The sequence below is a fragment of the Osmerus mordax genome, chromosome 5 (genome assembly GCF_038355195.1).
Source record: "Osmerus mordax isolate fOsmMor3 chromosome 5, fOsmMor3.pri, whole genome shotgun sequence".
Lineage (NCBI taxonomy): Eukaryota > Metazoa > Chordata > Actinopteri > Osmeriformes > Osmeridae > Osmerus > Osmerus mordax.
In genome coordinates, this window is record NC_090054.1 from 14,598,298 (window position 1) to 14,613,873 (window position 15,576).

Here is a 15,576-nt window from a genome sequence, read left to right on the forward strand (position 1 = left end):
AAACATGATCTTAGATTCAACCATGATTCACATGATACATGAACCAGATAAATACTTGTATTTATCTTGTTTGCATTTAAACTTACATTAGTTTCACAAAATGGCCACTGGATGGCACAATTTACATCCTTTCATTCTTACAGAGAAGTTAACTGGTGTTGCTCTCCTTGACATTAACTGACAGACAATGATGGAAAAGTAAGTGTGGTGTTACAGATCTAGATTAAGTGAATACTTGGACCCCTCCAGAAGGGGAGGTGGGGTGCATTGAAAATCAAATCAAAAGCCATGACAGAATTTCAGGAATTCAATTATGTTGTTGCATATATAGGGTAGTTGAATGTCAATATAAGAGTTAAGGAATTACATATACTTGTTATACTTTGCTTTCTTATTTTACAATTAATGTTTCTAATGATCAGATGTCACCGCCCCCCCCCCCCCCCCCACACACACACACACATTTGTAACCTCTCCTTGCTTCCAGTTCTGTGTTTGAAAAGTTATTCACTAGGAATAGACAAGGACGCTTTGCATACGTATCCTTAGAAATCGTGGGCCTTCTAGTTTGTGTCTGAGTGGGCTTTGTTGAGGAGTATCAGCTCACTGTAGAGTGAGAGAGAGTGATAGAGAGAGGGAGAGAGAGAGAAAGTTTCAGAAAATAGAGAGTAGGTGAGGACAAAGGGAGGACGCCTTACCCCTGCAGTGCCATCTCTCCAAACCAGTCTCCCTTCCCCAGGCTGTGCAGAAACGCTGCCTCACCGCTGGGCACATCCTCCCTGGTCACATTCACCTGGGGTGGGGGTGGGCGGAGTTGAGGGGGAACAGGTAGAGATGGTCACGGAGGTCCACACGTTCACACGTTCAATAGTTACACATTAGATATCTCTCGTACACACACACATATGCACTTGTGTTCACGTGCAGGGGTACGGCTTCAAGCAACAGGCATCCACATCAGCAGTGTGCGTCCCTGTGTCTAGCTGACCTCCGCTGTGAAGCTAGGCTTCCTCAGACCGCTTTTATCCCCAATGTTGTTGCGCTATGCTTCAAGTAACAGGCATATGATTTGCTCAGACACCCTTTCTGAACAAATGAACCTTTCAATTCTATTTGATTTTGTTTGCGTGAATAGCTGCCGGGTAATAGGTGGCTCTTTATGCCCCTGGCTGTGCTTTGCAGACTGCATGCAGCGGTAAATGGCTGTGAGCTCTCCCTGTGTGTGTGTTTGCTGATGGAGCTCCCCTGACCAGCTCGTTAACCCTTGTGATATGCGAGTGTTGGGCATTCAGCCCAACCGGCAAGAGAAGGAGCTAGAAGGCTCTTTGATTTAATGAGAGATTTATCTTCAGCTGTTTCGACAGGCCTTTGGAGAGGTATGGAGCCACGTCTAACCAAGGGACATCCTAATTCCTTCTTATTAAGAGAGACAGTGGCGTTCTTCATCCGTTATTAAGACATGGAGGACAGACAGGGGTTGAGCCCAACATGGAAACAGATGGAGAAAGAGAGAAAGAGAAAGAGGAGAGAGAGAGAGAGAGAGAGAGAGAGAGAGAGAGAGAGAGAGAGAGAAATATAAGAGAGAGAGTGAACTCAGAGAGGGAGAAAGAGAAAAGGGGAGCTTGAGAGAGAGACATGAAAGAACCAGGAGAGAGAGATTGAGGCAGCGGGAGTGGGAATGAAAAGAGCAAGTAGGGTGAATAGAGAGATATGTGCACCTTCTACACAGATACATATTGATCATCCGAACGGGGGAAATGATTGACCTTATTTGGCTTTCTGGACGGGACTCAAGGTGATACATCTGGCTCGGAGCCACACGTCTCCAGCGCCCTCGCTGTCCATGCTGAGTACTGCAGCGGACGAGCTGACTGTCCAACAAGACCTGTTTCTGAACATGCTGATGGAGATGAGGAGGATAGATGATAGCTCATCATACGCCTACTGCGGGGGGTCTTGCTTATAAATGACTGGAGATAGCGCTTTGTCTGTGCCTGCCAGAGGATGATGATGATAAAGAAGAAGAATTCCCCTTGTCTCCCTTATTGATGTTCGTGACTTGTGCAAACGAAAGTGTTATGGTACCCTTTGTAACGATGAGGAAGAAGAACACGATGATGATGGTCTCACCTTTCCCTTGCTTATGATGAAGAAGGTGTCTCCTCGGGCTCCCTGCCTGATGATGTACTCTCCATCTTCGTAGTGTGTCTGTCAGCAGAGGAGAGGAGAGGTCATTCATAAGTAGGGAGTCAGGTGGCTGAGCGGTTAGGGAATCGGGCTCGTAATCTGAAGGTTGCCAGTTCGATTCCCGGCCGTGCTAGATGACGTTGTGTCCTTGGGCAAGGCACTTCACCCTACTTTCCTCGGGGGAATGTCCCTGTACTTACTGTAAGTCGCTCTGGATAAGAGCGTCTGCTAAATGACTAAATGTAAATGTAAGTATAATCTTCCCTGCGAAACCCAATGAAGCCATCAGAAGACTGTTGGGTGTAATATGTGGGGCCTTGGTAGGATAGAGCCCTTGAACACGAACCTGCGCACCAAAACCTCCTACAGATCCTGTTCTGTCCTCTCTCCATCAGTCCACCACTCCCTTGCTGTCTTCTTCATCCCCTGCCCCCATTCTCTGCCCCCCTCCCCCGCACTCTCCCCTATGTGCCCTGCTTAATAATGGATGAGGGAGGGGTCTCCTGTGTCAGGTAGATGACTAATACCAACCAGGGCTGGAGGGGACGAGGAGGAGTTGAGTATGTCACATAAGTTAGAGGCTGCTTCCTTTGGCTCTCCCCCCCCACTCTCTCTCTCGCTCTCTCTCTCTCAGTCTCTTTCTCTCTCTCTCCCTCTCTCTCTATGTCTCTCTCTCTCATTTTCTCTCCCTCTCTCTCTCTCAGTCTCTTTCTCTCTCCCTCTCTCTCTCTGTCTCTCTCTCTCTCTCAGGCTTTCTCTTTTGCTATGTGGTCTTATGCACTGAAAAAGTGAAAGTTATTCTTAAAGGTGTCTGGAAAATATCTGTACCTATCAATTATGTCTCACATTACATAAGAGTGTTTCCACATCTCTACCTTTTCACAGTGAGGAACTAAACTTAATTTTGTCCTACCACGGTTGACTTGCTGGTTCCAGAAATGATTGGTTCCGAGCTGTCTTGTTTTAATGATAGCCAATACATAATTGGATCATTTTTTGTCCCAGCTGAATATACACTGTCACTTTCTAAGAATAAATCTTCACATTCGTACAGAAGTCCAGTGGGAGACAGAGCACATCATAAAAGATGTTAGTCCAATCTTCCTTTAGGGAACTCAGGCATAGATAGAAAGGAGACAGCTAGCAGTCAGTACATCAATTCAAAACGGTTAAATCCACTCCTCCAAATACGCACGATTACTTCAACAACAGTCTGTTTTATAACTTTGTATCGTTCTTCAAAAGAAAACATGCTCTTGGTGCACTGAACACAAAACATATCCAGCCATATGTGGTGTTCCTTCGCTCAAGCTTTAGTTAATCAAATAAACTGGAACACTTTTGGACGGATAGTCTTAAGTAAGTCAAGGGTGGATTGATTTGCATAGTTTTACATAAATAAATCCCTTTTTCTGTCGTTAAATGAACGCTTCAAGGTAAAAATCGGAACCACTTTCTCTATAATTATGCAGACATCAAACACACAGTCAAATACACACACACACACAAGGACACACACTCCTGTACACAAGGACACACACGCACACATATACACAGAAAAGCAACAGGCTTATAAAAGCCTCCAGCTCAGACAAAATGTCAAATTGTGTGCTGCAAAGAGATCTGTTCTTTCACAAATGTAACCAACTTTGCAACACATGAAATACATCTAAATCTCTAAATCTGTGAACACACAGTTCACATTAGCAAACACCCAGATAGTGGAGACTCATACTTAGCCTGCTGTAAATGGAGAATATCTAATTACCTTGATGTTTTTGTTCACAAAGCAACTTTGCCCGACTTTCATTCATGTCTAAACACAATGTTGTTTCTATGGAAACAGGCGCGCTCAGTCTCTGGCAATGCATGTGATATTTGCGGTGGGTGAGCACATCATGGACTTAACCTCTCAGTTCTGTTTGACTATTACTGTTTGACCTAGATCGTGTTAGTTCTTAAGAAGACCCTTATGATGGTCAAACACTGTCTTTAAGTCAACAATGTTATCATGATGGGAGCCTGGAAACACAGTTGGTCCTTCCGAACAAAGACCAGTTACGGTAATTGTGTTGAAAACAAGAGAAGCATGTCTACGCCTCCTAGAATAGCTGAAGTATAAAACCCTGAACCAACAGTCTCCCATTCACCAGCATGCCTCCTGATTCCTGTCGAGACGAGTGGCCTTGGTCTCACAGACGTCACTTGCTTTCGAACGAAGCACCCACCTCTTCAAGTACATCCGCAAGCTTGCTTAGAATCTCCTCCTGAAGACCTTGGAATGTTGGAACGCTGTGGAAAAGGAAAAGAGAGAGGAGGGGTGAATCCTTTGACATACTGCATGGTTCTTGTTATAGACACTAGCATTTAATAAGCACAGCGGAGTTGTCCTGCACTACAGGCAACTAGGGATATATAGAATATGTGGGGCCGAACAAGAGATTGAACGGATGTTAAAAATCCTGCGTTCTGAAACGTTTCTCATTTGACAACTTAAATGTGTTCCATACTTAATTGTGCTACAAGTAAAAGGTTTGACAAAAATATTGAGTTTCAGTTCACTATGAATGCTCGGTTACTGAAGCCTAAATTGAGTGGAAAAGACAGGGCACGATGAACCGACTGTTCCTACTGTTAAAGTTGAGATGACATACAGTATTTAACTTGTCTGTATTTGTTTCCCTAGTGCCTGTATAATGTGTTGGTACCAGCTCCTGCGTCAGACGAGAATGAATAGACTTGGCCAAGCTTCTAATGTTTGTTCAGTTTGTTCCCTTGAAGCCCTCTGAACAGTATCTGCCTGTTATCGTAGCATTCTAAATAAAACATGGCCAATGTTTATCAGGAGGGGAGAGAATGACCCAGGCTTTGGAACAAAGACCTTAATCTCCCCATATCATCTCTCTGTTTCTCCATCTCCCTCTCCTCCTTTTTTCCATGTTTTATTACAGTATCTATTACAGTATCTACACCATCTCGTGGGCGGAATGGCTGGCTAGCTACCGATCGCCTGGCTTCTGAACTGACTGACCGACTGTTGACTAGCTGGCTGGGTGCTGACTAACTGGGTGGGTGGGTGGAATACTCCTTTTGCTGTTTGTTAACCTGGCTAGGTGACTTGCTGCAGACTGGATGGCAGGTTTCCTGGTTGGCCGTTTGCCTGACTGGTTTGCCGATGTTGCTGCGTTTCCTCCATGGAATCAAGCCAAATTGCGGATGGTCCGATAACCTCATTATTCAAACCATATGAGACCCTGAACTGACACGGAACTGTTAACAAAACGTTAACAAAGATCCTGTGTTATGGAGAAATAGAAAACAATTCTAACAACTTAATTGTGTTGCAATGAAAAGGCAATTACATCATTGTAAGGCCCTGAGCATAATCATGTTGTTAGTGTGTCGAGTCCAAGCTTTAGTGGTGTGGTAGGTGGGAGCAGGGATGGAGACTTGTACGTGTTGCTTGGCTTCCTCTCCTCCCAGAATCACTACCATCTGCCTATGCCCTGGACCACATGGCAAACAGTGTGCAGATAAACACAGTGATTAGGTTGTGCAGGAAACACTGGAAAGCTGAAACTGTTGCACGTCAACATGAAAAATACAGTCAGTAACCATCTACAAGAAGAGGCCTTCTGGCAAATCAACATCATCAACTATTTCCCATTTCTTGGAGTGGGTGCTTGACAGTTGTTAAGTGTCTTTGGGTTGCCCTGTCTGTATCTTTCCCTCTGAGAGAGATATCTGGAGGCGCCTGGCCTCTTTGGAGTTGAAAGAGGGTGGAGAACTTGCTGTCTGACTGAGTGTCACTGTGAGGGGGCACACATGTTGAGAGAGCAGGCAGCAGGGATGATGTGAATGCAGGAGAGCGAGGAGTAAGATTAACCACAGAAGGAAATGGTAAGGCCATCCAAATAACAAGTTCAAGGATGTGCATGTGATGTTTGGGCGGGTGAACCACAGGTACACAGACACACATGCGCACACACACACAAGCACACACACACACCACATAATCCACAATAATCCCTTTTTGTAGAACGTTTTACCAATATCCCTCACTCCCTCCATTGAGAAATGATGCACGTATTCCAGAGGCGGTGGGTGGCATATGAGAAGGTTGTCTTTAAAGTGCTAACAATGATGAGAACAGAACAGTGTTTCAACAGCATCTCTTCTTTTAGCCAAGCAGTCACACTCAACAGGTCTATAACGAATGCATGTTAGTTTATGGTAGCGTTAAATGAATGTCCAAGAACTATTCTGTGGTTCTTTACACAGAGTAACTTTGAGTCTTGTGTCACAGATTGTGACTTTGTCAGAATCCAGAGGTAAAAACATATTTCTGCTGAAAGCTTAAGCTGATGGACTGTCAGAAATGGCATTCCATTCTCTTTGTAACCAGGTGCAGCAGAGTTGTTTTGTGAATTAGCTGCCTCAAGCTACACCCGCCTCTTCCTGTATACAAGGTTCTCTAAGTCAGAGTGCTCAAACAGAAGACTGAGTCCCCAAATAGCTTTAGGCTGCTTTAGAAACCCAACAGTGCCAGGGTTACTTTATCTGTTCATACCGGTATTTTTTTGGTTCACTATGTTTCTATTTTCTGTGGGAAAATACAGAGCTGATACAACTTAATCCTGCCGTGCCCCTGCCCCTGCCTTGTCCTGTCCTGGCTGAATAGTTTAGTTTTTTCTCCTCAACTTGCCTTCAGAGAATGTGTCACCCTGTAGCAGAGACTGAGATGAGAAACGAGAGATTAATGAGCTGTGAGTCCTTCAGAGCTGATGAGAGGTAATGGACAGAGAGAGTGGCAGGGATACAGACTCCAATAAGGTGAATATCCGTTGAGTTGCTCTCAATGACTGTCATCGGAATGAGGTTAAAAGAAAGAACTGCATGACAATCATGATTAGGCACTGACAAACAAGGCTATAGATGACATATCCTATCCAATTCCTAAGGGTGAAGCTCATATATCAATCACGAAGGTTCAATTTCATATTCATATTATTATCCACTTTGTAAAACGGATAGACGGAGAGAGAGATAGGCGTAAAGACAGACTGGGAAAAAAGGATCCTAAAACATCTTCCAAGCTGCACCGTTTTCTCCTCCCCTCTTTTGAAGAACACGTCTTTTATCCCACACTCTCTGCAATATTATAAGACTGACTAGCTTTAATATGATAATGCTGTGTCTCTGCCTCCAGCCCTCCTGCTCCAGCAGACCTATGCTAATGTCATCTGCCCTCAGACAGAGAAAAAAGAGAGAGAGAGAGAGAGAGAGAGAGAGAGAGAGAGAGAGAGAGAGAGAGAAGAGAGAGAGAGAGAGAGAGAGAGAGAGAGAGAGAGAGAGAGAGAGAGAGAGAGAGAGAGAGAGAGAGAGAGAGAGAGAGAAGAGAGAGAGAGAGAGAGAGAGAGAGAGAGGGAGCCGGCAGAAGAGATGGCTGTATCTTCTTAAATAGTTCCCAGCAGAAACATCCAACATTAGGGACTTCCATGGCATCATCCTACCAGGAACATTTAGGAGAACAACATTTGGGGAGAAAAAAGGCTCTCTAACAGGTCAGTTGGACTGACTCTAATCAGGATGATTTCGACGAGTATGTTGGATGTGTATTAAAGCAGGAAATGTTCAGAGTGTCACTGTTCTCACCTCTTGAGGTACTCCATATACTCTGTGTGTTTGATCAGGCCAGTCCTCATCATGATGGTCTGGAAGCACTGTCTGTCAATGGCCCACAGCTTCACGTTGGTGAGGGCTAAAGACAGGGAGAGCAGAGACAGGGGACAGATATTAGTACCGTCAAACTTTAGGTGTATACTAACCACTTGATACCAGGCAATATGTTTGCTTATATTGTATGTCCATCTGTATGTTTATGTCCAAGTAAATTAACAGTAAACGCATACCTACACATACAAACAACCAAAAACCAAAAACACAAACATACGAACAATAAGTGGAGTATTTGGGAAACAAGTCTTCTGTTGACAGTTTTCATCATTTTGTAAATAACCTCAGCAACTTATAAACTTTCCTCTAGGGTTCAAATAGTCATTTAGATAAGACCCTGTCAGACTTTACTGTATAAGATAAATGAATGATTTTGGAACCAGATCAGAGTGATAAGGCCGAAATATACTACTCCACCTCCGTTAGGGACAGACAGACAAACGGAGTCGGACAGATTCATTGAATTTATAGTACTCCGAAGGCTGTGGGTGCTGAAAACAATTCACAGCCAGAAAAGTAGGTGGAGAAACGTTTTTGAAGCCTGCCACATGACATCTTTGTGTGTGGAACCAATTGCGAACCAATCACAGCCAAGGGGTACCCGTAAATATACGGACTAGCGGACGGATAGTCAGGAAAATCAGGAGGTGCACATAGAGAGGGCTCGGAGAGGGCGTTCCACATCGGAGAGGACGTTCCCTGTGTCCGTCTCCGTGAAAACGGAGTAGTATAATTCGGCCTATAGACTCAAAGCTGGGGGTCCAACACCCAAAGCTGCTCCTCTAAGATAGCCCCCATGCACACACGCACACACACACACACACACTGTACATCCATACAAACACAGTCTAGCAGGACTTGTTACTAACATAGCTTGTGTAACAGTGATGAATGGACCCACTAGTGTGACTATGTATCTGTGCCCTTATCTGTTTGTAGTTTTTTGCTTGTTCTGAATCCTCCCCTTGGAGCTGTGTTATTGGGCAGACTCTTCACCCATAACAAGACAGACTGGGGTGACCTCACATCCTTGTGTCCAGGGGATTTCATGGAGATACAAATACAATTGCAATACACACATACAACCCAAACACTCACGCGCACACACACCACACACAGACACACTCACACTCACACACACACACACACAAATAGGTCTTTTAGTGAGATGAAAGTTGGCTTTGCTGTAAAACAGAACAAGACAGGGAGAGAGTCTTCCTCATTAGACGAGGCTATTCTCCTCAGCTGCAGTTTTATGGCACACTCTCTCTTAGGGATGGTAAGACCCCTGCTCACTAACGATGTAGAACACAGGAACCAACACAGAGGCCACAACAGGCTCCTTAACACCATTCGGGCCTGGTTCCAATTTCTGACCAAAAGCAAATAAACTGATTAAGTCAAGGACCACCGAGTCATGTAGAGTATATTATTCTGTTCTCATTATGTGGTGATGTTACATTTACATTTACATTTAGTCATTTAGCAGACACTCTTATCCAGAGCGATTTACAGTAAGTACAGGGACATTCCCCCGAGGCAAGTAGGGTGAAGTGCCTTGCCCAAGGACACAACGTCAGTTGGCATGACCGGGAATCGAACTGGCAACCTTCGGATTACTAGCCCGATTCCCTCACCGCTCAGCCACCTGACTCCCAATGTTTCAGTGGTTCTATAAAGCTTTATTTTGACTTTTGACCTGGAGTCTCTTGAATCTTTCAGGGGATGCATTTTAAATGGGTCTCGAAGACTGGCTAGCCATACACTATTGAGTGGAGACTGTTCAAAATCGAGTCATGTAGGAAACTCTAGCAGATGTACTTGTAAAGCAGTTTCCAAAGCTACTCAGATGGAACCCTCCAGCATCACTTAGAATAAAGGACTTTGGTATGCACACAGACAGCAACTGGGAGCTCAGGACGAGAGAAAGAGAGGGAGTGTGTGATGTGTGTGTGTTGTGTTTGTGTGTGGGCGGGGGAGGGGGTGTATGTGTAGATATGTCGAGGCCTGGAGCGCACTTCAGCAGAGGTAAATGGGTTATTTGAAGACTTGACTAAATTGCGCTGAGACTTGGGGAGCTTGTTAGCCTGCAGTGGGAGCAGAATAATGTCCTCTTGTTTGTGGGCTGTTGGCCATTAACAGGACAGCCTATCAAATGTACGGGCTACAACCACGACTGGGTCTGAGAAACAGGCGTGAGGAATGTGAGAATGTGGTGGCACAGTCAATGGGGCATAGCCCTAGTGGGTTTGGTCTGCTGGACATGCATTGGGAAAAACACTTCAATCTGTACCCTTACTGCCCTTACGTACACCACCCGCCTGTCTTCATTTTTTTTTTTCTCTGTCTCGCTCTCATTTCCTCCCACTCATAACTGCACACACACACACACATAAGCAACCATGTGTGATTGGGAATTGACAAGCTCCAGAACAGGTGTGATGTCACCTCACAATACCTGCCTGTGAAAAGTTGCTCTTCAAGGGACAACAGGCTGCCTGCCTGTCTGTCTTTTCAATGCCCACACTACCAAGAGAATACTCATGTACTTCTCCACCCCCACCGTCCCTGGAGCAAGAGGCTCTGGAGTGCCCCTACAGAGAGCTGATGAGTCTCTCTCTGTTGTGTCCAGGCTGTAATAAAGGGGGCTCCACGCTCCAATGGTCAGTTGTGGAAGTGTTGCTGAGAGCTGGATATACAATGATGCCATCACAGGATGCATTTGCTGGAGCCCAACCATGTAAGAGCACTGGTGCACTAAAAGTTGTCAACCACGTCACATCCACTGTCTCCATTAGTCACACCAAGCAGACGGCAGCCTTGGAACCTTCCGGAGAGTCAATTGAACGGGCCATTCAGCGGACGCTGAGTTGGGAAAACACCAATGAATAATACACTGTAACTGACAGCAAGCGATGATGAGTGAAGCAGACAACCAATCGTGGTTGTTTGCTTCGAGATGTGTTTTTGAATGTATCTCTCAGGTACGACAGCGCCGCAACGCTCTCCTCTGTGTCCCACAGCTCTATCAGTCAGAAGGGAGGCTGATCGATGGCCCCGTGATCAGAGCCCCGGAGCGTCAGTGAAGGACTCACGGAAGAGCGATAGAGAGAGAAAGCCTCAGAGGAGAAGCCAAGGTCATGTCTCCAAGGATCGCACAAAGGATTGAAAATAATCAACAATTATTTCAATTTACTGTGGAATTGATTTGGTTTGCATGCTGTCAGTCTCTGAACTGATGTTGAGACCTGTGTTAACCCATTGAATTATGTGGTATTGATGCTTCTGTCAGGGTGTGAGGTGGGGTAGGACCCAAATGCAAGGGAGTTGCATTTGGCTCACAGTGACATGGGTAGTAGTAAGGACAAGACAAAGACTGGACACAAAACATAAACCTAAATACACAGAACCAAACGACACACTGTGGACACAATGAAGATAACGAGACAGGTGAAGACAATGACAGGGAAACACTAGGGCAGGGCAAAAAACTGAAACCGGGGGGGGCACGGCTGTGGCCGTGACAGCTTCCACAATTCGTTTTCTCTAGTCTGTTTTATGAGTTTGATTCAACATGTATTATGTTTTCTGTAACATAACTGCATTATAAAATGTGTCAATGAACTGTATCCAGAAGGTATGACCTTTATTGATTGTGCCATAATACTGTATATAGACTTTATATTTGAGTCTCCCAGCCAAATGCAATTTTCTCAAAATGATTTCTGAGACACTGGAAATTGAATATTCTTTATATAATAATAATAATAATAAGACTTTATTTATATAGCACATTTCATACAAGAATTGCAGCTCAATGTGCTTTTTATATTAAACAAGTATTCAAACATGAACTGCAATAAGTTATGATCTTTGTTATTACTTTGGTCTGTAGCGTGGCATAATGGCCTTAAAATGACTCTACAATCTCTGAATAACAGTCTCTCCCTCATTCCTGGTTCTTTTCAAAACACACTGCATCTTAAGCTTCAAGATGCTGGCAAACCACATTAGTCAGTTATTCACCTCATACCTCTGAAAACACAACAGGATCATTTCTGGGAACCTTGCCACAGATAAGTGAGGTAATCTTGAACTATCACACAAAAGGTATTTACCATGTCCCAGTTTTTGCCTCCATCAATGACATGGCACAGTGATATATGGTTAATGATTACCAGGTGTTGTACAGTCTTCCATGCATCAGGCTGCATTGTTGTGTCTGTTTGGAGATCTTTGAGAGATGATTGTCTGTCAAGATTAGCTCATCAGTCCCGGCCCTGGAGGGCCTTGTTTACTGACCAGCATACTTCACTCTCCTCATCAGATATTTTGATGACATGACACGAGAGATCAACGTGTTTTGATTACAGTACATGAAAAAGAATTTCAACAAATACGAAAACTCAAACCAAATGGTCCAATATGTTTGTACAAAATGACTGAGTGTACCCATCTTAGTTCAAATTTGAATTATGTGAAACATAATCAGGATGTATTTGTAAAACGCAGACATCTCTTAGGACCAGAGCTGTGTTCCAGCTGTTACTGCAGCTTTCTGGTATACTATAAAAAAAAGTATCAGCAGGCAAATTTTCTTGCTCAAATTCATTTAAATTCTATTTTAATTTCCTCTACTCTTACTTCATATTTACTGCCTCTCTTCTCTCTTTCTTCCTTCCATACTCTCCCACTCTGTCAATTTCTAGTCTGTCTCATTCTTTCATTAACTCCTTCTCTAAAGCCCTATTTCCAGTCATCAAATCCCTGAAATGACATCACTATTCCACTGAGAAGAACATGTCATAAAACACCATAAGAATATTAATGAGTGTGCGTCTTGAAAACGATGGTGATTATTTTTGAGACATGCAGCTACGGTGGATGATTAAAGCTACAGTCTAGTCTATATGTAATTAACCTAGGGTTAGGCAGGACTGAATAAGTTCCCCTTCCAATGCTAACACGTTGGTTTGATGCTTTGATGTTGAGAACTGAGGTCTGTTCATATGGATAAACCCTTGTCTCTTTCTAAAACATTAGTGCTGCTAAGTGGATGCAATCCTCATTCATAAACTCCCCGGTTTAATTTCTCTCTCTACCCGTCTCTCAGCCTGACACTATTCTTTTTCCTGACACGCACACAAACAAACGAACATAAACACATTCTCACACTTTTGTCTCCCTTGCTTTTTTCTCCCTAGGGAGGGTTCCAACATGGCTTTTTCACAGGCCGTTGACGGTTGATGCTGGAGTAGAGGCCTGGAGAGCCCTAATCTCCCATCCCCTAAGCAATTAATAATCCTCAGTCTTATTTGATTATATCTGCGTGGGCTCCACTGGTCGTGAGAAAGCTGGAGAGGCCTGACAAAGTCCAAGACAATGAAGCATGGGGAGGAAAATAAAGTGAGTGTAGTGAGCATTCTACCCACGAGCAAAGTAAGACGTTTAAATTAGGTCGAGTTGGTCAGCAAAGTAAATGCTGCGAGCTACTCCCCCGTCCACCTACCCGGTTCAATCAAGATGCAAGCTGGGTAATCTGTTCAGCCTCACTGATGCAGACTATCATTTCACTTCTTTGTTCCACACGACTGGTTCCATCAAATGCAGGAGGCAAACATCAATGTCCCAGCTGCCAATGCTACCAACACTGGCCCTGTGTGGGAGAAAGGAATCCATGGGCAAGAGGCAGCTGGTGAGGAAATATGCCAGTGTTCGTCATCACGCCTACCATCCTCCCACCCCACCAGGCTCTGCGTCGCACCACACAGGAAAACCAAACTTTATTGCAGTTCTTTCCACTGTAGTAATTTATGGGGAAATATGTGGGAAAACTTCTGAACAGCTGTTACTGTGAAAAGACAATTCACTGAAACTGTATGTCGCAAAACAGGGCGCAACATGTGCATCATCGTGGACTGCACTGTTTCGACACATACATTCTACTGTGTCCATTTCTAAAGAGAAATTATTTTTTTACGGTTCCTTTAACAAGAACTGTTTGTCAGGGGCTGATTGAACAGTATTCTGAACAGATCCCTCTGTGTCTTGTAAACAGGGGAAGCAAAAAAAAAAAAAAGAAGCACTCCACTGAAATATCAACAGACTTTACTCCAGACAAGTCTTCCTCAAATACAGCTGGGCATGTTTGGAAGTTCACCATAAACATTTACTGTATACGGCAGCCGCTTGGTCAGTGTCGACTCTGTTCCATTATGGAGAAAGCTGAGGGGCCTATCAGAAACTGCGAATTTCAATTCCTTAATACTATTCATGGTTGAGAAAAAACTTCTTATCTTGTACTGACAGAATTGCCTTCGCCCACTGCAAGGAGTTTGACATGTGAGGCAGAATGAACTGACCAGACCAACTATGCCTTCAGTCTTTTTTCATGAATGAGGACATTTCTCATTCTTTTTACATTTCAAGTCCCTTCCTCTGTTGCTTTGTTGAATCAGAATGAGCAGTCATCTTCTGAAACCTGGGGAGGAACTCCTGCAGTAGATTCGGTAAGATACTCTGTAAATGAAAAATGAAATTCCATCCAGGGCTTGTGTTGTGTTGTCCATGAGTTTTTGGAGATCCAATTTTGACAGGGGTACGTTTATGGCAATAGGAAGAGTAGAGAGTCATTATGTTCATCGTCTGCCATGGCGTGTTGACAGCTGAGGGCTTGCAGAATGAATGACAGTGCTGAAGGAGGAAATCCAAGAAATACGAATCATTTGAAAATACTACAAGGTATAATAAAAAGAAAGAAGGTCCATATGCCCATGGAGTGTGTGTGTTAAGCGCCATGTGATTGTTGATTATTGATTGTCTAGAGAGTTAGGCTACAGTGCTACACAACTGTGTTCATGTCATTCAGCCACAAAGCTACAATCACATGTGGCCAGCACGTGAAGGCAGGGAGAGTGAAGTCAATGTATCAACGATGATGCTGTGATACTTGTCAGGGTGCTGTGAAGGTTGCAGTAAAAAAAGAAAAATTCTAACAGGAGCTGCCATGATGGCACCAATATCCCTGGACCTTCTCACACAGGCCATTCTTTTTGTGCGTGCAAGTGTGTGTGTGTTCAAAGGCTTCCAAATGAGTGGAGGCCAAGAAAGGAAAGAGAAACCTAAAGGGAATGGAGTAGAATAGAAAAAGCCTGCTGCTACAAGGGCAGATTCTTCTTTTTTAGGGGTTTTATCGACACCATTAACTTTTAATGACCCCCCTTGCTTTGTGTTGTGAATTTTTCATTAAAGAACACTCCCATCTATCTGCCCTTGTCTTTATTCCGTTTTTATTTCATAGTGCAGCAATTGAAACTATGTGGATGATGTCAAGCCGTTCAATGATGGGGAAAACTATAAGTGAAAAAAAGATTTTCGTAATTTCCAGCAAAACAGAGACAAGGCTTTGTTGTTGTCATTAGGGTTCTGTTTCCTGCAGTCTCTAAATGCAGCTTCAAAAATAAAAGGTTTTCTCAGAGGTACACAAGATAAACGTTAATTGTTCGAGTGACCGAGCATTATTTACCAAGTTGAAAAATATTTTCAAACCACCTTTTGAATCGATTACAGTCACATTACAGTCTTGCTGAGGTAAAATGTTATTTTCTGTTTGTCAGAAAGTAGGAGTATATTGGGTGCCTTAGTAAATGTTCA

At 43.8% G+C, this 15,576-nt stretch overlaps 1 protein-coding gene across 2 annotated transcripts in view; it reads right to left on the bottom strand.

Annotated features, from left to right (window-relative positions):
• The window catches only part of LOC136943259 (cGMP-dependent protein kinase 1-like), a 53,137-nt gene that overhangs the window by 10,525 nt on the left and 27,036 nt on the right, over window positions 1-15,576 (bottom strand). For both annotated transcript variants that reach the window (XM_067236520.1, XM_067236519.1), the window contains exons 4-7: window positions 7,843-7,948; window positions 4,416-4,479; window positions 2,131-2,208; window positions 699-793 (exon numbers count right to left, since the gene is read on the bottom strand). In XM_067236520.1, coding sequence (XP_067092621.1) covers window positions 699-793; window positions 2,131-2,208; window positions 4,416-4,479; window positions 7,843-7,948 — 343 coding nt within the window. The remainder of the gene's footprint in view (window positions 1-698; window positions 794-2,130; window positions 2,209-4,415; window positions 4,480-7,842; window positions 7,949-15,576) is intronic.